General features: G+C 40.7%; 1 protein-coding gene across 2 annotated transcripts in view; it reads right to left on the bottom strand.

The window, feature by feature from the left end:
- cep112 (centrosomal protein 112) overlaps positions 1 to 22,352 on the bottom strand; it is a 100,273-nt gene that overhangs the window by 39,844 nt on the left and 38,077 nt on the right. For both annotated transcript variants that reach the window (XM_044332200.1, XM_044332201.1), the window contains 4 exons: positions 16,402 to 16,537; positions 13,451 to 13,558; positions 8,457 to 8,639; positions 420 to 650 (listed from right to left, as the gene is read on the bottom strand). In XM_044332200.1, coding sequence (XP_044188135.1) covers positions 420 to 650; positions 8,457 to 8,639; positions 13,451 to 13,558; positions 16,402 to 16,537 — 658 coding nt within the window. The remainder of the gene's footprint in view (positions 1 to 419; positions 651 to 8,456; positions 8,640 to 13,450; positions 13,559 to 16,401; positions 16,538 to 22,352) is intronic.

The following is a 22,352-nucleotide window of genomic DNA, read 5'->3' on the forward strand; positions in this document are numbered from 1 at the left end:
GAAAACATCATCCACAAGAAATATCTATGTGAGAAGGAGACAAACAGAGGTGGACAGATAGAGAGACAGTGGGAGAGGAGGTAAGCGATACATACAAAAGATTAAAAAAGACTGATTGCTCAGACAACATAACAAAACACCTTCTAGACCTACTAGATCTAACAGCCACAAGCTAACACGTGTCTTAACTGTTCTGTCCTAATTCACCCTTTGTGTAATGGCACGTTTCTAAAAGCCAAGCTCCTAGAGTCTTTCTTGACTCTAGGAGCAGTTTTCTTGCACAGTCAACCAGGCTCTTTAATACAACTTCTCTACTTCTGCCTTTATGTTAACCCACAATGCAGTGTTTGTTGTCTATTCCCGACATGTGTATTGCAAACTGACATTATCCCATCTTTTCCGTCCTCATCTTCACCCACCTTCTCCTGAGCAGCGTCCCTCTCTTGCTGGTGGCTTCTTTCAAGGTCACTGCGGATGCGTTCCATGTCGGATCGGAGCCGGTCCAGCGATGCCTCCTTGTCCAGGAATGCCTTTTGCTTTTCCTCCTCCCGGAGCAATGCCATCTCAGCCAGCTGTTGCTTATGCTGGACATGGGCCACCTGGAGTTCCTCACGAAGACATGACAGCTGGGCTTCCAAATCTGAAATTGTCTGGAAAGAGACAGATACAGAGATGTACAGTGAATTTAGGTAAGTGCTATTAAGATATCTGCCCTGTACTTTTTATTGGTTCCCAAAAAATGTGTTTGTGTTGCACTTGGATGTAGGCCATGTAGGCCATTTCCTCATTGGTCCAAATCCATTCAGGCGAAGTGGACAGTATTTGACAACCATTCTCTGTTTATTATGTAACCTTGTTGATGGATTTCTGTGTAAATGGGTTAATAGTACTAATTATACCAATTAATATGACTTCTCACAAGATCTACACACTTTCCCATTGATTCACATACATTTCTGGCACTGTATAATGCTACATCAATAGTCTGACATTCACATATGTGAGAGACAAGAGAGAGACTCTGTGTCCTAAAACAATATCTGCAGATTACATCCTTACTTATCATTCAATCTGACACACTGTGTAATGATACCCCACTGAGAGATGCATAGAATTGTCAATACACTGTATACTGGTAGCTATAAGTAAAGAGTTAGACTGATGCAGAGAGATAATTAAACACAGAATCTAAGTGTGAAGCAGTGTGTCTTCGTTTTGCCAAGTGTGTGCATGTAAGAGAGTTATACAAACACGCTTAAATGTTTCTGTTTTCTCTGTGTGTGCCACAGCCATTGTGGGGGCTGCGGAGATGGCCTGACCCCTCTCTTGACCTCTCTCTTTTTTGAACTGCTCAGCCTTGACTTTGCCCAGAAGAGCCCTTTAATAGTGCTGCCAGTGAGCTTCAACATTACATAGTGGAAATGCTAATAAGCACAACCCCCATAGCCTCTGAAACACCAGAAATAGATTGGCCTGACACGTGCAATGAAGCTACATCTCAAGAGTTTAGGAAATGTCAAAATGTCAAAAGGAATAGATAACTTACTGTTCTCCCAAATTCTCTCGCATCACTAAGCTGGCGTGATGGAGATTGCTTGCGGAGGAAATGAGGCCTTAAAACAGACCATTTCTTTCTTACTGTACATTTCAAATTATTACAAACTGCAAGCATGTGCATAAATGATAAGACATGGGCCATCGCAAGTTCACTGTCCTTAAATAGCCTATTTTCTAGTACATAAAGAATCTGACACATATATTTATCAGTATAATATGATAACTCTGTACAATTTACAAGAAACAATGAGTTCAAAGTACTCTAAATTGTAGGTGTAGATGCATTGCAGTTGTGGCGTTTCACACTTCCCTACCTATATTGCACATATTCCCCAGCTATTGCACATCTTCAGTACCTCCTTAGTTTACTTGGTTTATTTCTTACTTTGGTTTGAACTTTGTGCTCTCCTCCTGCCCCCCTCCTTCCACTCAAAAGCCTGGGCATCCCAGGACAACACTATGATAAGACAATCAGAAAGTGTCTAGTCTTTTTTAGCAAGCACTGGAGAGACTCAAAGAGACTTCAAAGGAGTGTCACAAAAACAGGCAGATGCTGTGGCTCTGTGTTACACTCCCTCCTACACTGGCACAAACAGACAAATCCACTCGTGCTCACACATGCATACACAGACAAACAGCCACACGTGGTCGAGCTGTCACACACGCATACAAAAGGCATGCAGCACATTCATAGAGAATACAAGGTGAAAACAAACACATGCAATCCTTTATCTTTATGTCCCACTCCCCTGTCTCTCAACATTACCAGTCTCTCTGCTCTGCTTGTGCCTTCAAGGTCAAGCAGCTATTAGATCTGAGCCCTGAAGAGTCTTTCATGTATAATTCTCTCTTTAACAAATGTGGATGATCTGTCTTCCAAAAAATCTTTTAATATGTTAGAGTATAATCTTCCAGACACTTCAGAAACTTAAGAGGCCAAAGAGCATGTTTTCATTTGGAAGTAAGTGAGCACAGATGTTTCAACAGGGCACATGTTAGCAGCTGATGTGGAGCTTTGTGATGAAGCAGCTCGTGGTGACAATAGGCAAGTGTCAAATCAAATATATTGGGTTAAACCATGTCAGCTAGGAAGACAAAAGACTGGCAAAACATCAGAATAGAGGTTGGAAAAGGACAGATCATTGGTTAACAGACTATGTACGTTCCATCAAGAGAAAGTGTCAAAGTCAAGTGCAGAGGGGAGGCCACGAGATTTCATCATCTAGATATCAAAACTTTGTACAATATTGTATGAGACATAACTTTACAGAACTAGCACAAGGAGTGACTACTTTGCCTCAATAACTTAGTAGAACTAGTAAATTAATTACACAGACATGCTGAGAGTTTACTGATTGCATTTTAACCCATGTGCTTCTTTCCTTTGTACTATCCAAATTGTACTATCAAAAATTGTCAAAGCAACATCCTTTGTGAACTTAAGAGTCAGGATGTACTGGCGATAAAACTGGTGGTGTTCTACTTATGTTTGATTACGACCGCTGCATAGCTGCCATCTCTTTCCACTGTTCTGAAATATGTAAGCCTTCTTTGTAAGAAGAAAACTGATTATGTTTTGATGATGAGTGTTCGCATAATCTGTCTTTGCTTCACAGTCATTTCTTATCTTTTATTTACACGATTCAACAAAACAGATAAAACAAAAAAACAAAAAAGGAAAACTGTGTGATCAGTTCAGAATATTTTTTAACATTAGTTATAGATTTAATTATTTCGCTGGTATGCTAATTTGAGAAAATGTTTGTAGATTATTGTCAGATATTAAAAATACTATTTTTACAATCCCCTGTGACTAAATATTTTTTTTACACTTTATATCTGAGAGGGATTTGATTGGTCAAAAAATGTTCCATACATGAAGAGAGAGTAATATGTTTTCCCATCATAAAAAGGATGAAATATAGATGACAAAACTATAAAAAGGCAAAAGACTCTTGACCTGACAAAAACAGATATGATTTAATACTTGTACAGGCTGTATTATTTTTAAGCATGCCAATGCCAGTGGTCTGGTATTGTGTGTGCTGGCTCACTGGCACGGCTTACAGGCCCACCTAAATGGAACTAAGCCATAATTAATCTTATTAGTTACTCCTGCCCTTTTCCTGCTATGACGACTCAGATGGCTGCTGTGAGAAAAGTCTAGTTTAACATTAGCTTGACAGACAGACAGACATTTTGCCTTTTTAGACTCTAGTGACCTGGCACAATAGTCATAATATATGCTTTTTGGATATACACTATTCTGAGTTAGATAAGAAGACTGATACCACTAAACAAGATTCAACATGTTCATTAATGAGCTTTAGAGTTGTTGGTAGGCACATTTTTGAGCTTTGGACAGGCTAGCTGTTTCCCCCTACTTCCAATCTTTATGCTAAGCTAATCTAATCAACTCCTGCCTCTAAGCCAAGAGTTAATGCACAAACACGAGAGTGGTATTGATCTTCCCATCTAACTTTCAGCAAGAAAGCAAACAAGCGTATTTTCTAAAATGTCTAACTATTTCTTTAATACATTTTTCTTCATTATCTGTAGTACAACTCCCAACAATATTGGTTTGTAAACATGTTGTTAAGGGAGATATGCAGCCATCCTGTGTGTAATGATCTGTAAGTACAGTATATATGTATGTATGTATATTTTCTGAATACTGTTGCACTGTTGAAACATAAAATAACCAGTTTCTCCTTCAATGAGATACATAATGTATTAGAGTCAAACATAAACAATACATATGTGTATGATATTTGACTGAACTAAGCAAAGTAACCATAGGTTAGTGTCGAAATGAATGTTTTACTGTTGTCAGCCAAATAAAAATGCATCTGGCTGAAATCCAAGATGTGATGTATATGCACAAACTGAATGGCCTCATGGTTTAAAAGAAAGAAAGCTGTAACAGAGCATCGGTACCAACTGACTACATGATCAATCGTTTTAAATTTGAAAAAAAAAAAAAAAAATCATCTGGGTTCTACCACAAATACTCAGATGTGCATGGGATGATGTGATGCAATCATTTAAAGAATAACAAACTCGCTGACACGCCAGCTCAGCGGGATACTTGTCCACTACTGGAAATCAGTAAATAACAAGACAAGAACTCTTGACAATACCAGATCTCAAGGACTGATCACTTGGTAAATGACAATACACAAGTGCTGAGACAATCAATGTTCACACTGGTCTAGCTGTCTGCCTTTTTCTCTTCATCAGACATCTTCTTACCTTTGACTTAATCTGTCATCACCCTATTCATTTGACTCATCTTAATCACGTTCTTGGGATTGAAATTCTTTGAAAAATTGACAGCATCATTATTTAGTCCATCACAGCCCAGAAGAAAGACCTCACAAGACTCTCGCTCTCTCCCATGCTGTTTGAAGTCCAGATGACATGTACGTTTCTTTAGAAAAGACATAATTATTCGGGAAAATAATACTCATAAAATGAGTTTTGAGGAGGAGCTGCGTGGAGAAAATATGAATGATGGGTTTTGCATAGAACAAACAATTCTGTTGTTTGCAAAAAACAAGGCTTCAAATTAATTTATAACGCTGGCTCTAGTGTTTGAAGTCAAACTCTTACTCATGTTTAACAATTCAATAGCCTCACAGACACAAAATGCAGTATATTAAGAACAATAGCACCAGTGAAATATTAATTTGTTTTGCCATAGAATACAATGAATCTTTACATTTTCCTAAAATGTTTTTTAGAAGATAAGAAACATTCACTTTGTAGAGACTACATAATAATGACTAACTCCTTAAAAAGTTCCCAGGCAAGTGGAAAATTGTGGAATTATGATGGTTGGATTTCTTGTCTAGTGTGACCTCAGTGTGAAATATAGTTTTCCTAAACTGTATTAAACATATTTTAACACTCCATGGGTGGATGTGCACACACACTGTACATTTGTCATCATATTATCTCTAGAGGGGAAGTAAGAAAGGCCACTACACTCAGATTTGAGCGTGTTCAGTAGACGTTATACTGGTGATGGATCCCCAAACCAGTCTACAAAACTCCTTCATCCTCTGGGGGGCATTGATCAGCTAATAGCTTCCATTCATGCTCTGGTACTTTTTAAAAATGGCTTAAGAAATCATTTATTCTGTTAGAAAAGCAATATTCAGGTCCAGACGGCTGGGAAATTTGGACTAATCCCTCGAGTCAGTGGGATGCCAACTACATACGAGGCCTTGAACACAGCTGCTTAATTCCAAGTCTTTCAGTGGCATCATGATGTGCAACACCTAAGCCACAAATAAAAAAGGAAAGATAGCATAAAGAGTATATGATGAGTAATGCATTCAACACAACAGATTATTCTTATAGTCTTTATAATATGTAGCGATTACACAGTGGTTGAAGCCAGATTGTCTTGGATAATAAACTCTAGTGGGATGAGAACAACGTGTCCCTCTGTGACTTTTTGAGCTCTTCCTTCCAATCGCTGCTACGACTCATTGGCTCTCCTTCTCAAACACAAGGCAAGAGTCAGGAATGCTATTTATTAGTGTCCCACCACATCAAGGGGATGAGTGGGTATTACTCATCCCAAGAGTGTGTGACTGACATTTGCTGTTCCGTTAGCCAGCTTCTTCGCCGCAACTGTCCTTCCAACAATTCCAGGAAGACAGAGAAAAAGTGTGAGAAAGACGGAGAGAGTGAGAAATAATGATCGGCTAAGCAGGGATTGGGTTTGCCTGTTACTAACATGTCACTTGATGATAATATCATTGTCCATCTGACCCATGTGGTGGGAGTGTGTTGTTTGATGGGCTGGGAAAGTTCTTGACTCCAAAAGAAATTTAAAAAAAAAGAAAAAAGACATAACATGTTGTAAAGAAAGTGCTCTATGTTTTCTGTACGTATCTTGTGTCTTTGCTCAATATAAAAAAGCTCATCTTTAATACATATGGCTGCTGGTGTGTCAGCTTCTTGTCATTTTAACAGCACATCCATGGAACAGTTCTCGCACAGGAAGTCAAACCAGCTCACATTTCCCCAAGTTTCAGGAACCTCACTTTCCTGTCCTTCATCTTTCTAAGGCCTGAATGAAAAACTTGATTTCTACTGCTTTAATGTCTGACATTAGGCAGGCGTCTGATCTCTACTCAAAATGCTGCACGAGCAAACGGGAACTGAGAATGTGAGTACTGGGGAAGTTTGTTTTCTGTCACCCCCTGAGATCATGAGATTTTGTCAGACTACACGTCATTTTGACATGAGTCGTACCCCATGTTATCAGCAGAAATGTCCTGTTGTGACGGCATCTCCAGAAAACCAAATAACACACTAACTGGTGCCATTGGGTGTTCTGAAAGACATTTTCCAAAAATATGAAAAGGGAAAGCAGATGAGAAGGAAAGAAAAGGAAAAAACATAACTTTTCCCTCATGTTATACAGTTTTTGGCATTATGAAGACATTTTAGACAGCTGTGAAGCAAGCCAACCAGTACAGCGGTATAAGATGATTTCTAGCGGTCTATAAAACAATTGCCTCGATGTCTCACAGAGGTTACAAATGACAGAATGTTCTGACATTCAAGCTATCAGCAGGGTGCCATTTTGAACCTTAACGGGAGCATCTTTTTTCATAATAAAATATAAACATAAACGAAAAAGTTAAGAAAAAAGACAAAATAATCAAAATTTGACAGGTTTAAGAGTGTTTTAGGCTCAGGCATAGGCTTTCATTGTCAGTATTAAAGAGCACCTTTGGAAAGATTAAAATCAGTTGCTGTTATTAAAGGTAAATGTAAATTATCTCTAAAAGCACTACTGAAAAACTATTGTATTGAGTGATGAAAAGATAAAACACACAAAATAGGTTCCATCAAGTACGATTTCTTCGCCATTCATTTGGTGTCTGGTACCATCTGTGCCCACCTTTGGTGTGAGTACCATTTGTCCAGAAATACAACATATGTCTGGCCGAATCTCTATCTCCAGCTAACGGCCAATAAACTAAATTCCCTGCATGCTGACAATGTCCATTTCATCAGGAAGCCTGAAGAGTCAAACACATCCCCAGTTGGGGGCTGGTTTGTCAAATGGCTTCCCACAGAGCTCCAAGCTAGCCCAGGCTGGAGAGAGGCGAAGATAGAGCGAGGGGTGTGAGATGAAGACCTGCTGCTGGTCTTGCTAAATGGTAACAGAATAGCCTCGCAGTGTCAGGGGGTATCCATTAATATAGACCCAAATGTCATAAACTCATTGTGGCGTTCAATGCTGTAATAAGAGAATAACCACCGTTTTCCGGAGGGAGATGGCTACCTGCGGTGAGAGGAGAATGCCATACAGAGATACACTTCGGTGGGAGTACAGGGCGCTTGACGCTGGTCCACAAGCGTAAAGTGGAAAAGAATAGAGAATTTTAACCTAGGGTTTTGGAATAAAAGCTTGGCAGTCAACGGAACAGATTTCATCCCCTTCATCTGGCTACCTGTGGTTTCAGTATTTCAAGTCTTTACACTTCTATCACGAAACCCTGCTGCGATAAAAATAATTTTAAAAACATCAGAATAGCATCAGAAGTTAGGGCAGTATGATTTTTTGTTTTGTTTAATCTATATTTTACTTTTTATGCACCCCTCCCCCCTTGTTTTCACTCAAACAATTTTTTTCAAATAGCAATATCCAACTTTTTCCGAAACGCTCGCACCAAATATACAACCATCTATAAAATTATTCACACCCAAAATCAATATCTGTCTCTTCAAGTAAAAAAAGTGTCTTAACCCGCTGTGCTTTTGAAACCCCCAGGAAAACGTCAATGGGCAAAATACAAAATGGTTGTCCACGGGAGAGCGATGGGTCAGCATGTGTGTGTGTGTTCGAACGTGGATCAGTGAAGACCCCCTACCTGGGCATCGCGCTTCCTCCACTCCTGGGTGTGCTGTTGGTGCTGTTGCAGAGCGGCCCTGGCCTGCCTCTCCACGCTGCTCACCTCCCGCTGGCGCTCCTGAACCAGGCTGTCCTTTTCCGCGCTGTGCTGCTGCTGTAGCCGCGTCCTCTCCTGCTCGTACTGCATGCGCTGCTCAGCCATCTGATTGGACAAGCAGGCAAAGAGAGACTTCATCAGCCAACACACACTCAGAGCAACCCTGTCGTCATGACAACTTGTCCATCCACCCATCCATCCATCCTTTCTTCGTGCTGTTCCTTCTACCCCTTCCCTCCACCCAGACACCCAAGAGCCCAACCAATTTGGTGCAGTTGGTAGGATGGTGGGGAAAAAAAGCACTTAAAAGTTTCTCACATTGTCAGAAGACGACATGATGTGATGTGTTTACATCTGGCTTGTTCCCCCGCCCTCCCACCTCTCCTGCCAATTGTACAGACTGGCCCTAAATGTCCCACTCCTCTCTCTCTTCAAATCTGTCCCCCTCGCCCTATTCTGCGTTCGGCATATAAAAGAGCAGCTAGTTTGGGCTATGCATGAAAGCTGGCAGGGGTTAGCCATCTGGCTGCAGTAACTACCCAATGCCCCATGCTATGCATCTGACAGCATGCGAAAATCGGCTTAGGCGATGACTATGATGATCATTATAAACCCAAATCAGAAATAAACGAGGAGACAGCTGAAGCTTATGGGAGAACCAAGAAGATCCTAAAAGATTGTTGATAATACTGCTTTTACCTGTAGTTATATTCTGCAGATTCATTAGTAATTTTTTCATTTATCAATATCAGTTTCCATGTTTTATCACTTAACGGAATTACGCTCTACAGTACAGGAGTTTTCCAGCAATAACCACCATCAGTAGCGTTTGTACTGCTAATGAAGGGTAGATGAGGTCAGATTAGAGCAAGGATCTACATAAACAAATCAACAAGAAGGATATGATATGTTGTAAACGTACAGTAGACCGTGGTCTCTCTGGAGCCACACCAAGCTATATGCAATACAGTAGAGGAAAATAAAACTCTTCTAATGGGACGCAAAGCCCCAATTTTTCAGAGCTTAAACATCCTGTCAGCTGAAACGAGTCTCTATCCCAACATGTCTGTGAGTGGAGTCACCTGCTGAGAGGTGAGCCTTGCCAGTGGAGTTCCCAGCCCCGAGCCCCCAAGCCTTTCCCAGGCTCTGTTCGGTTCCCACTCCCCCATGGCGGGGGGACCAGTGACCCCCACACCATCCAGCCGTGCAGCCCCAGCCGGAGCCTTGAAAGGACAGCAGGGGCCTGGGGCCCATTCGCCTCCCTGCTTTGAAGCTAATCCCCTGCACATTGTGCTTGACGGCACCCTACCTGGCCTGCCAGAGGAACGGAGATCCACAGCCTCTATGCCCGCTGCCTGTTCTATCCTCAGCCCTATCTTCGAACGTTGTGTCTATTCAGAGAAGGTGATAAATGAGGGGCTATCTACAGGAAGCCGGATTCCATCCTCGGCACTGGATGGCCACAATAGACACTTCATTTTTCAGGGGGGCAATGGGGGGAATTATGGCTGGATGAAAATGTATTTTATCTCTGGGACTCAGTTACTGGTGTGGCAGACACACACACACACACACAACATGCTCAAGATACATCACACACATGCCATTTTTCCAGGACATAACAGAACAACACATAGCTCCAATAGAAAAACTCTTTGCAGAATGTGGGCAACATCTTCCACCTGCTGTCACTGGCGATGCTGATGTCTGTGATACTTTCCACAGATAGACAAATTTGCACCACCTTCATTTTCCATTCAGGGACATAATAGATACAAATAAGATCCACAGCCAGAATACGTTGTCCCACTGGGTAAGTCAGATTCATACAGCAGCGCGAGTTACAGCTGACAGATTGATAAGCAGGCATCTGCATCGAGAACTCCTCAGCAGGACATGCATTAACAGAAACTGAGGAGGAGGACATACTGGCTTACTGTTCGCTCTTGGGCCGTGAGTGTTTTGGAGAAAAGGGGGGATGAGAGGTGAAACGAGGATGAAGAAACAGGCAAGGTAGATCCATTGTGAGAAAAACAGCAAAAGAAAAAGACGGAGAGGAGAGGAGATGACAGAGAGCAGACCCAGCAAGGAGCCTGGTTGTGACATCACGTAGTGCCAGCGTGCAGTGGAGGATGCTGGGTGCTGCGGTTCTTAAAGGGACCGGCGTGGCGCTTATGAAGGAAGATTGAGTTGGTTATAGCACAGCTTGGTGCCACAGATACAGAGTAGGACGGGTGTTACTGCACAGCACGACTCCTGTCAGCCTAGGCTGACTGTGTGCATTGCACGCATTGAGACAGGACAGTGAGGCAATGGGATTCTTTCAACCCCAGGGGGGTAGATCTGAAATGTTTGAGAAGGAGGAGGGAGGAGGAGGGTGTAGAGGAGAGTAGAACAGATGCCCTGTTTGGTCCCAGCAGGAGAGGCTGGGGTGAGAAGGGAGGGAGAGATGGAAGAAAGAAAAACCTCTTATTCTTCAGCGTAGGGATTGAACTGAAGATGGCCACAAAGTAGCACTGAGTACAGATGAGAGTGTGTATTTGTCTATGTGTACATTACGTCCATACACTTGCATGACTATAAACTACACCCTTTTATTGTACCAAACTAACATCTGAAGAGTGAAGCTGTTGAGCACTTCCCTTAACTGTCAAGGTCATGACTCCAAACCAGCCATTTGATCTCACTACGTCACTCCCATGCCAAGAGGCAGAGCTCCATGACGTTCAGCTGCCATGAGGGTGAGCTGCAAAACAACTCCTTCATACAGACTTCCCATTTTAAAGTCTCATTGAAGCTGCCTTTGAGGAATGTTCTTTTGTGACCGTCTGAATGGACAAACTTGACCCCAGCGATCTTGTGACACCAATCTCTCTGGAGTGGAGGCGTAAAGTGCATGCGCATGCAGGCATAGGTGAACATGTACGCACACAAATACTTGGGTCACGCCTGTGCGTGCGCAAACACAGTATATAGAATGAACACACAATATACTGTAGATGGCTCCACTCACAGTAACTCATGAATAATCGACATGTTCATGAAGAGACACATTTCCTCTCTCTTCCTCTACCCTCCCATTTGTGAAAATAATGTCACACGCATTCACATTCTCATCATCACATAGACAGGCCCTTTATCTTTATATGGTTTTATCTTTAAGACAAAAGCCTTCCTGATGTGCTGCTAACCCTATGTAGCTGCCTTTAACTGTCAAATGCACCCCCACTCTCTGTAGCAGCAGATGATAATCGTCACTTGAATATTTCCTCCAACGCTTTGATTGCGTACCTATTTTTCACATGAGATGGAATTTATGATTCCTCTGAAACACATACTTTAGTTGGCACTCAAAACACAGATAAATTCTTACAGTTACTAGATCATTATAGAGGGATAAAATGTCTTTTGGACATAAATACAATCTGTTTACTGATTTAGCTGCGTTAGTCTGATTTCTATGACAATGTACCCATGCAGCAAAACTGAAAACATGCATTTACCAACCTCTCAGATTGAACTTGTTTTTGGTGGATTATTTAAAAATATATGAATAAAATGAATTCATCAAACATCCTAATTAAGTCATGTGAAAGTGTGATTTTTCCTCATAAATGTCCTTATAATTACAAAAACAACCATCGAACCACGGAGCAAATCACTGACAGAAAACCATTTCACCACTCCTAGGAAATAACACTGGCCTTATTTCCTCACTTACAACTATCTACAGTGATTTACACGCAGTGAAACTCCATCTGGCCTGGAAATGAGTGTTAGCATGCTTATTAGCAGACAGGTCGAGTGCTGGTTTGGTTCCTGGAAATCAATCATGTTATGGATACAGATGGCAAATAGAGATGTTACACCAGTTATTGCTGTATGCTCTCAAGGCTCATGCGGTACCACATGGTCAGTCATAATGTATCATAGGGACATAGGGAGATGCAACTTTTAGCATAATGTAAAATATGAAATAATTATGTATTATTTTGGTATTTATATGGTGCAATCAGTTGCATAGTTATGCCTAAATTAGAAATCCTGATTATTTTGCCTGAATTTGTGCTCACAAACAGTTATTGATCACAGTAAGTACATCACATAGTGAAGCTGTTTTAAACCACAATATTTGTTTGAGGATTACTGAATTACATAGGAGAACACAAAAAGATAACTGAAGGTGACATTCAAGAGTACAGTTTCATTGTTTATAGAGTTAATATTAGATTTAATTAAATTGCAAATCCTTTATAGCTAAAATGATGAATTATACTGTATATTGTAGTACAGTCAAATGCAGCCAAAGATAAAAATCCCACCACCAGGCCACTGAGGTTAAAGTAAAATTTAGGTAATAGAAATATAAACTATGCTCCTCCTACAATGACATTGGCTTCCTCTGATAATATCCATTTCTGTGGTTTAATTGAATCCAATGCTCCATAAAAGATGACTTCCTATCAGCAAGCTTGATTTCAATGAGTTGTGAAAATGGTTTCTAGACTCCTAATTGAAGAAGAGACGGAGATGCGATGATAAGGAGACTGTGCGTCTGCTACGCAGATTGCATTCGTTTTCAATTGGCAACGTTTAAGATATTTATTGAGACGCAATCTAAGCTTAATCTAAAGCGTATCCCTTATCATGAGAAATTAATCAGGCGGAACAGATGGGGAGGAATAACAAGACTATTCCACATGGATGTCAGTCCCCTCGGCTGGCTCCGACGGGCCAAGTGTTCACTGATAATAGAGAAAAGATAACAATGTGATGATGATGATGGAAGCAAGAGGAGAATTCTTTCCCCTGGCTACATATCCAGCGCAGAAGCAAGGAAACTATTCACACATGGAGATACGGGTAGACAAACACACTGCAGACAGACTGACAGAAAGTTACAGACTCATACAGACCTGCTGCTCATATTTTTGTCTGAGTGCATCAAGTTGCTGGGAGAACTCCTTGGCCTGGTTCTCCCTGAGGGACTTGGAGCGGATCAGGTCCTCTTCTACTTTCTCCATCTGCAGGCATGAGACGAAAGCAAACAAAAAGTTTACTATTGTGTCTGACAGACTGAAAATAATTCAACCTTCATCTAAATACATTCTGAAATGTTTGATATGAAAACATTAAGGCTGGGCTCACAATCTGTAATACATTTATGTCGGCGTACATGCCTAGAATCCTACACTAAATCTCATTTCAGAAAACTGGATGTTAATTTGCGTTAAAAATTCTGCTCAATATTTTTCTCTTAGTTTTGGTTGGTTTGTCGCGTGTAATTGTGGCATGACTACTGTACAATAAATGTAATGCATGCAGAACTGAACAGAAGGAGAGTGATGCTGCTGTAACATTTTCCTTTTAATTTGAATTTAATGAACTGCCATTGGGAAGAAATATATTCAACACAGTACGTGTGATCTTATCGTAATGATATTGTAATAACAGAACATCAATATATTAATCTATTCATCAAAGTATAATATTATAATTAACATTAAATATGTAACACTAGTAGTTCACATCAATATTCACATATTCACAGGTACAAGAAAATAACCGCAACTCAAAGACTCGCATTAAAGACACGGTTAGAAATAAGAAAGTTGTAAGCTTCTGCCTCTTTCTGTTTTTCTGGAAAAAAAGGGATTTGACAATATTTACGCTATTTATCTCAACTCAACTTCCTTGCAGCCTACCACATTCATATTTTCTGCTCAGGTGATGATAATCAACAACAATTTGAAATGTAATTTACTGAAACCCCTCTGTATCTGGGCTATTCTGTGTGTAACGCTCAGGAAATGCTAAATGTGTTTTGATTAATCCATTTAAAATGCTGAAGCCTCCTTTGAACTATGCACGTAACAGAGATTTGATTCCGTATGCGGCTTCTTTTTTTTTCTAACTAAAATAGGGCAGACTCTTTCCTTTAAGTGCAATCTAAAAGTGGGATGCTGATTTTAAAATGAGAGAAAGAGAGACAGAGAAAGCGAAGTGATACAGATAATCCATTTAGATATAACACCATCAGCAGACAGAGGGAGGGAGACGATGAGTGGAAAGATGGAAGGATGAAAAAGAGAGTAAAAACTTCTTTTGAAATGCTTTCTGCAACATTAAAGCAGGAGAACGTGGATGCACAAGTGGGGTGGGTGAAGAAAAATAGGGGAGAGGGAAAAAGGGAGAGAGGATGACAGGGATGCAGAAGAGACTGCTCCTCTCCCTCGTGGTTTTGATGTGGGCTGAGGATAAAGTCAGATCGGAGATCGGGATGCCAGGGGCTCAATGGGGAGAGAAGGAGCAAGCAAGAGATGGAAGGATGAGAACAGGAGAAAAGAGTGGGAGGAAGGAGAGGAGAAATACACCAATACAGACACTTTCCAAGAGCCAAGAAAAGAAGACATCACTTGCTACTCAAGTAAAAATAAAAAATTAATGTGTATATATATATATATGTATATATATATATATATATATATATATATATATATATATACATACATACATACATATATATACACATGTTGCCCAGCATTCAAGCAGGATGAACAACCAAGAAAGCAAACCAAGGGTCTCTGTCTCCCAGTAGAAAAATTAAAAATCCTTCAGTTGGCTACAATCCAAATATAGCAACCTTTTCAATACTGACAAAATGGTCCTTCACATACAAAATGCAATATGTATAGGCAACTTTATTTAATTTTCTGGGGAATTCAAGCTTTTGCAACCTTGAATATAGTTTTTTTTGCCTTCTTTAGTGTTGATATGCAAGCAGTACTTCAATTAATCTCGTCGATACGACAGACGTTTCAAATTCAATCAGGAGGAATAAAGGTTGCTCTGTGTGCCCACAAACATCCATGCAGAAATTCGACTCCCACACAAACTCTCTCCATTTCTTACAGTACATGTTCCCCCACCGCACTGATTAGCCGAGAAACTTCACTAATCAGTGTCTAAAACTTGCTAATCTCCTTAACATGCAGCCCTTTAAAACATTCAGGACCACACTCAGTGCTGCCTTGTCAATAAAGCACACACAGTACTACCAAAAATGCTCAACAAAAACGCCTATAGCCAGACTGACTCGTAAGACAGCATCAGAAGTTTGACAGCTGAGCGTGTATTGATTGGAGAACTCTCCCAATAAGCAGCAGCCCACGCGGTGCGGAGTGCCGATCGTGAGGCTGGCTTAACGTACTAATTAGTCTGACTGCTTAATGTGTCTAACCTGTTCTCCATCACAACCCTGCCAGCCCATGTCACACCCACTGAGAGGAAGTGAGGTCAGTGTGTGATAGCGGAGAAATGAATAAATAAATCATATCATTCATTTGGAGTGACTAAATGAGTGAACATGGCCTAGGGGTGCTAATGTTCTTGTCTCTTACATATAGATTTTTCAGTATAGGAGCCGTTGAAAGGTGGCTGGAAAAAGACCCATTATAGGATGTAGGATGGCTTAATGGTGCAAATCATGAAACAGTCGGAGCGAAGGGGAGGGAGAGAGACGGAGAGAGAAAGACACACGGAGGAATTCAAGTACAGCCAGCGTGGCGCCCTGTTGCATATGTGGTCAGGCTGGGTCTCTGCAACTAAAAAATATGAGTGTGTATGTGCATGTGTGTGTCTGTATTGTCTTGGTTACTGCTGCCTGTCAAACAGCTCACTCCCTTTGTGATAGAGCAAACATGAAAAATTGGTTAGGGTAATGCATAAATATAATATGAAAAAGGTGGACTAGGATACCGTGTAGTGTTAGCTGAGGACCAGTTTTACATTTAATGTAAGGCTCTTATGATGCTTTTATGCAAATATGTGTGTGTCTGTATGCTGTATGTGTGCGTGTGTATCAAACCTGGAGTTTCATGTCAGCATAGGCCTTCTCAGAGCTGAGCTCCACCTGTTTCTTGAATTGCTCCAGTGCCATATCTGCCTGCTGGATCTGCTGCCTTTGGCTCTCCCTAGCTCTGTCCAGCTGGCTCTCCATCTCTCTTCAAACCAAACACACACACACACACACACACACACACACACACACACACACACACACACACACAGAAATGAATATATGTAGAAACAGGAACCCTATTGCAGACCAGAAATGCAATGTTAAGCAAGTACTGAGCATAAGTGAACTTTCAAGAAGGAAGAAAAGTGATGAGAGAAAATAGAAAGATGGATGTGGAAACATATTTTAAAACACAGGAACCACACAAAAGTGTAGAGTGAAGTATTATGGGAAAGTCAGTTTAGCAATCAGTTCTACAGCATCTATCACCACCGATACCCAGGTGTGTGTGTGTGTATGTGTGTCTTCCATGCAGGTATACTGCGGCTATTGCTGGCAAATGTCAGGTCATACAGTTGCAAGCTGAGTGGATTGACAGGCATACTGAGAGGGACAGCCTCATGCTGAGAGCTGTCAGAGCCCAGCCAGGAGGCCCAGCCACATCATCATACACAGCACCAGCAAGCAGCTGTCAAGCCCAGGGTGTGTGGGGACAGGAGTGTGCGTCGGGGTGGATGGATAGAGGGGTAGAAAGAATGATAGAGCGAGAGGTGACGGTATGAGGGTGTTATTTTTGTAAAGCTGAGATTTTGCATGTTCAGTCAGACAATGATAATGTATTGTCCTAAGCCTAATTCAACTAAATATTACAAATGTTTAAGTCAAACATAGTGGACATAAAAATGCACAGGATCATTAGCAAACATGTAAAAGAAAAAATAAAGAAATTTCACTTGTCATTTGGAATGCAAATAAAGAGTCTATGTCTGATTTGAGGTTAACTGGCTCATTTATTAACACGCTTTTTAGCTGATTAGCTCATAAGTGCAAATAAATGTCTGACAGATTGGATCACAGATATCAGCTTCCTACGATGCTTTTTTATATTCATAACTGCGGTCACCAAACTTTGTATTCCACACATAATGACACACATCATTCATTCTCGACTTGGACGCAGACTTGACTATGAACAATCATGTCAACATGTGCTCCTCACATCTGACATGTTTTATCAGCTCCAAGTGTTACTCATATTCATATATGACATATTGGATTTGGAGTGTTAGAAGTTGGCAGGCTCCTACACCCAATACATGTCTCTTCTTGGAGAGGATGTCTTATTTAAGTCTAAACAAAACTCTGAAAAACATCAATGTCATGAATTATTCACTGCAAATCATTTACTGTTGTCTATTTGTAAAAATATATACTCACTTCATGACATAAAACATAATGTAAGACTTTAAACATCATTTTTAATGTATCTAAAGTGACTCAAGTAATTCTATTTTAATAAAATCTTGAAGTTGTAGCTCCATTGCGTTCTCTTCAGCCATTTTTATATTGTGTGACCTTTTTAGATAAATACCGTAAAATTAGAGGGTTTTTTTGTATGTTCTCTCTAAAAGCACAGAATGAATCCGTCTAGCACCCAACCAACATTTAACAACTCAAATACAACGAAGTCGTATAATAAATACTTAAAGATTATTAAAAATGCCTTGCTGAGAGCAAGAATTATGGATAACTCTATGAAACTGATATTAATCACACAATTTCCCAGAACCTCAAGCATGTTTTCAGACTACATTAACTACAAAAATGTTCAACTCTGAACTTAAACACAAAGTGTAGCGCTACTATGTAGGAGTTTTCTGCAGCAGGCACTGAAACCTTCCAAACCCACTATCTTCTGATTAATGCATAAAGATGACAACGTTGGGGAGAGAATATGACTGGCTATGCATGTGTGTGGTATGTACTGTGTGCATGTGTGGCTATGTGTACAGTGAGGGCATTTTTCTCCTGCTCCCTTGTAAATTAATACTCTAACAGTGCATGGATAATTATTCCCCCGTGGACAGACAAGCAGGAGGAAGAATGATTTTTTTTGTCTGGTGGGTGTGACTTAAAACCAATTAGAAGTACAACTATTACAAAATTACAACAGGCACACAGCGGGTGGTGGGGGAGGACTAAGACGCTGTTCTCCACACATTTATCTGTATTTAACAAAGGAGGACTGCCAAGTGTATGCGAGAGTATGTGTGTGTGTGTGTGTGTGTGTGTGTTACAGTTCATAAAAGATATGGTACATTGACACAGTTATGTCAGCATAGCAGGTGTTCACACATACACCCACAGAAACACACACCACTATAAGAAAAAAAAAGAAGCTATATCTACAAAGAAAACCATATTCACTGCACTGATCAATCACTTCCCATAATCAAACCAACAACTTTAAGTGTTTATAAAAATCCTACACTATATGAATAAACAGAAACAGAGAAAGACAGAAGAGATAAAAACAGCAAAAGTAAAAGGAGGCAATAAAAAGCAAAGAACAGGGGCAGAGGATTGAAAAAGGAATGTGCAAGCTTTCTCTCCTCTTTATAGTGTTCTGTCTCTTTGTAATTTTGGTCTCTCTCATGTCGGACATCAAACGACAAAGAAATTGTTTTTTTTTCCCTCTCCCAATTTTGTGTACTCTGTAATTATTAATCAGTCTCGTTGCATGACTGCCTTCCGGGCTCAGACAGACACAAAGGCTATGTGGGGAGACTAAGATGGAAAAAGAAATAAAGAGGAAAGAGAGAGTGAAGATGGAAAAGAGGATGTCACAGAAATAGCAAGTTTTTTAAACTTCCAAGGCAGAGCAGAAATGAATTGGGTGTGTGTCTCGCTCAAGAGATGACGGAGCGCACACACGTGTGTGTGTGTGTGTGTATATAGGTCTTTGTTCAAGAGCAACAGTCCCAAACTCTGTCTGTGACTGACAACTCTACTCAAAAAATGCACTATGACTAAGTTGGAGCTGGCTGCTGGGCCTTTACCTCTGAGGATACACCGAAAAAGTCACTGCAGCTAACTTCAAGTATGTGACAGATTGAAACATATTATGCTCTAAAGCTGAAGAGAGCGGATGAACACATGGCACCTTCAGTGATTCCTAGGAGAATAACTGTGTGTGTGAGTACTTCTCTGTGTGTGTGTGTGTGTGAATGCGTGTGGTCACTAGAGCGGTAGACAGCATGTCACCATCAATAACAGAGCGATGAGGGTGAGATGAGAGGACAGAGAAAAAGACTCAGGGAGGCCTGGCAGGGAGAAACAGAGAGGGAAAGGAAGGAGAAGGGTGCCAGCGCCAGGGCGGCCCGTTTGGCTTTAAATGGATCCCTGGTCAGAAAAGTGGAAGGAGAGGAGGCTCAAATTAAAGATGTGCCTTCTCCATAGAGGAAGTCCTCTCATCCCTCAATCCTAAACGGCTGTTTAAAGGGGAGGAAGAGAGGGAGGCGAGGAGAGAGCAGTGTTTGTGCTAGAGAGGGTGAAGGAGCTTCCGCCATCCAGCCGCCTGGCAGACAGGAGGGGTGCAGGGATGCCGGCGTTTTCCGGACTGCACTAACCACACAATGCCACGTGCCGCCTGGGAGCGAGTGTGCACCACATGCTGGATACACAGAGGCATACTATACATGTCTGAATATATATATATATAAACACTGATATACACATACAGTTAATACAAGAGTACACATTCAAGTCGATGCACACAAAAGCAACTCTAATTGCTTATGCAAATATTCTTTTCATGTAAGCAGAGTATTTAACAATTGCATGGGCTGTAATGTGGGTGGAGCAGCGCATGGAAAAGACTGACAAACACACTAGAATGCACACTTGCATGTGGATGCCTCTGGTCTCTAGTATAAAAAGACGGAGAGTGAGAGCGTGCGTGCACGTGTGCGCGCACGAGTGCACGCAAGTGCCCGCGCATCTGCGTCTGTGAGCTCATCCAAACGGAATGATAACGAATCCACAGACACATCAAAGGGGCCTGGAAAAAAAAGAGGGAGCACATAAAGAGAGAAAATGCAAAACTGAAATATTCAGCGCCCTCTGAAGAGAAAATAAAACAGGCTTGGTTTTCATCCGCATCCCCAGAGAAAGAGAAAGGGAGAGAGAGAGAGAGAGAAAAAAAAGACAGAAACAGACACAGAATAAGAGACAGACCACAAATAAGTGAACACAAAAGAGGGACTGCACAAGGGCAAGAGAATATTAAAGACAGAGAGAAAGAGTTGAAAAGAGAGAGTAGAAACAGAGAATCATTGAGCGTGATGGCTTTAGAACTGCCTACAAATGCGGCCTGTTTATAAACAGCATTTCACGTCAACATGTGAAACAAAATGGCCACATACATTAAAAATAATGAGGCATCAATAAACACCAGTCATCCGGGTGGTTGTGGGGAACTGTCTTCTCACCAGTATTGCTACCATTCTCTTAAAATAAGTTGGCATTAAAAAAATGTTAACTCTTACATGAAGCTTTAGCCTTATAGTCATCTCTCTGTGGTTTGTTCGACTTTTTTTTTTTTTAGTATTTATACCAGTCACATAGAGTTTGAGTAAAGCCTTTGCCTTGCTCAAGTGTCGGTGAACATGACAGATGATATTTCAATTAATCTGCACAAACTGTCTCCTATGAAGCTCATGCACTCCCATCAACACCAGTGACTTTGCCTTGCACTCGTTAGTGCGTCTTACCTCAAAGCCAACTGAACACCGGAAGGAGAGAGAAGGATGAAGAGGAATCTGCTGCAGTCCAGGCTGACAGTACCACTCACTATGTGGGTGGATAAACATATAGGTGGGACAGAGCAGAAAGATACACTGCATGTCTGTCTCATACTTCAAAATGACCCTGGAGTTCAGTCAGTTTTGCCACGTAAAAATTAAATACTTATTTAATATCTCTCTTACTCGTTTCTGCTTCAGAATAGTAAGGATGTAGAGAAGAGAAGAGAAGAGAAGAGAAGAGAAGAGAAGAGAAGAGAAGAGAAGAGAAGAGAAGAGAAGAGAAGAGAAGAGAAGAGAAGAGAAGAGAAGAGAAGAGAAGAGAAGAAATTACTCATGTCATGATTTGGAACAGGGATTTTCTTGCCTTCGCTGTGCATTTAGATGCTATTTGGCTTCATGAATTAAACAGGCTACAGCATAATATGCTAAATCAACCAGGCACTAGTCCCAAAAGTAAACATACTGTATTTACATATCCCAAACATTACACAATGTAAAATGAAGATGGAAGTTTTTTTTTAATGAAACAATGAAAGCCCTGAAGACAGACTCGATCCAGACTGAGCTGTTTCAGTGCATGAATTAAGTGAGCCTGCTTTTGTATAAATTTATACTGTCTGTGCATATTTGGCTACTTTAATGTAAAAATGTCAAATTGGTTATGAGAGACAATCACGTAGACAGGCGAGGCATCTAATATCATTACACCATGATATGACAATGTCACAATGTCAATCAGGCGCACATATTACGTCATTATGAGACGCTGCCATGATCAGATATACTAATTAGAGCCGACGGAACCTACTACCTGCTTCATTATCTATGTATTTAATTAAATAGAAAGACTGCCTAGACTAGATCATTAGAAATTATTGCATTGTTACCAGCTTAGCTCTACATCCCTATTAATGTTGATCCTCAATACTAGAACTGACTTTTCTTGTTGAATTTTTCGTTTAATGCTTTGTTTTAGGTTAGCATTCATGGCTCAAACTATATTTATGCATTAAACCAATCTAAAACATATAAATAGTTTCTTGTGTAGGGAGTATCCAAGGCTGTAATTGTCATTTAACTCAGGGAACTTTGACAATAAGAACCAGTTAAAGAGGTCTTTACAATTTTCCTTTGTCAGGTCGGTGGTATTGAATTGGCGCTTAACCCATCTCCATGCACCCCTTTCGAAGCAGTTGCCATGGGAGTAAATAT

The sequence above is a fragment of the Thunnus albacares genome, chromosome 17, assembly GCF_914725855.1.
Source record: "Thunnus albacares chromosome 17, fThuAlb1.1, whole genome shotgun sequence".
Lineage (NCBI taxonomy): Eukaryota > Metazoa > Chordata > Actinopteri > Scombriformes > Scombridae > Thunnus > Thunnus albacares.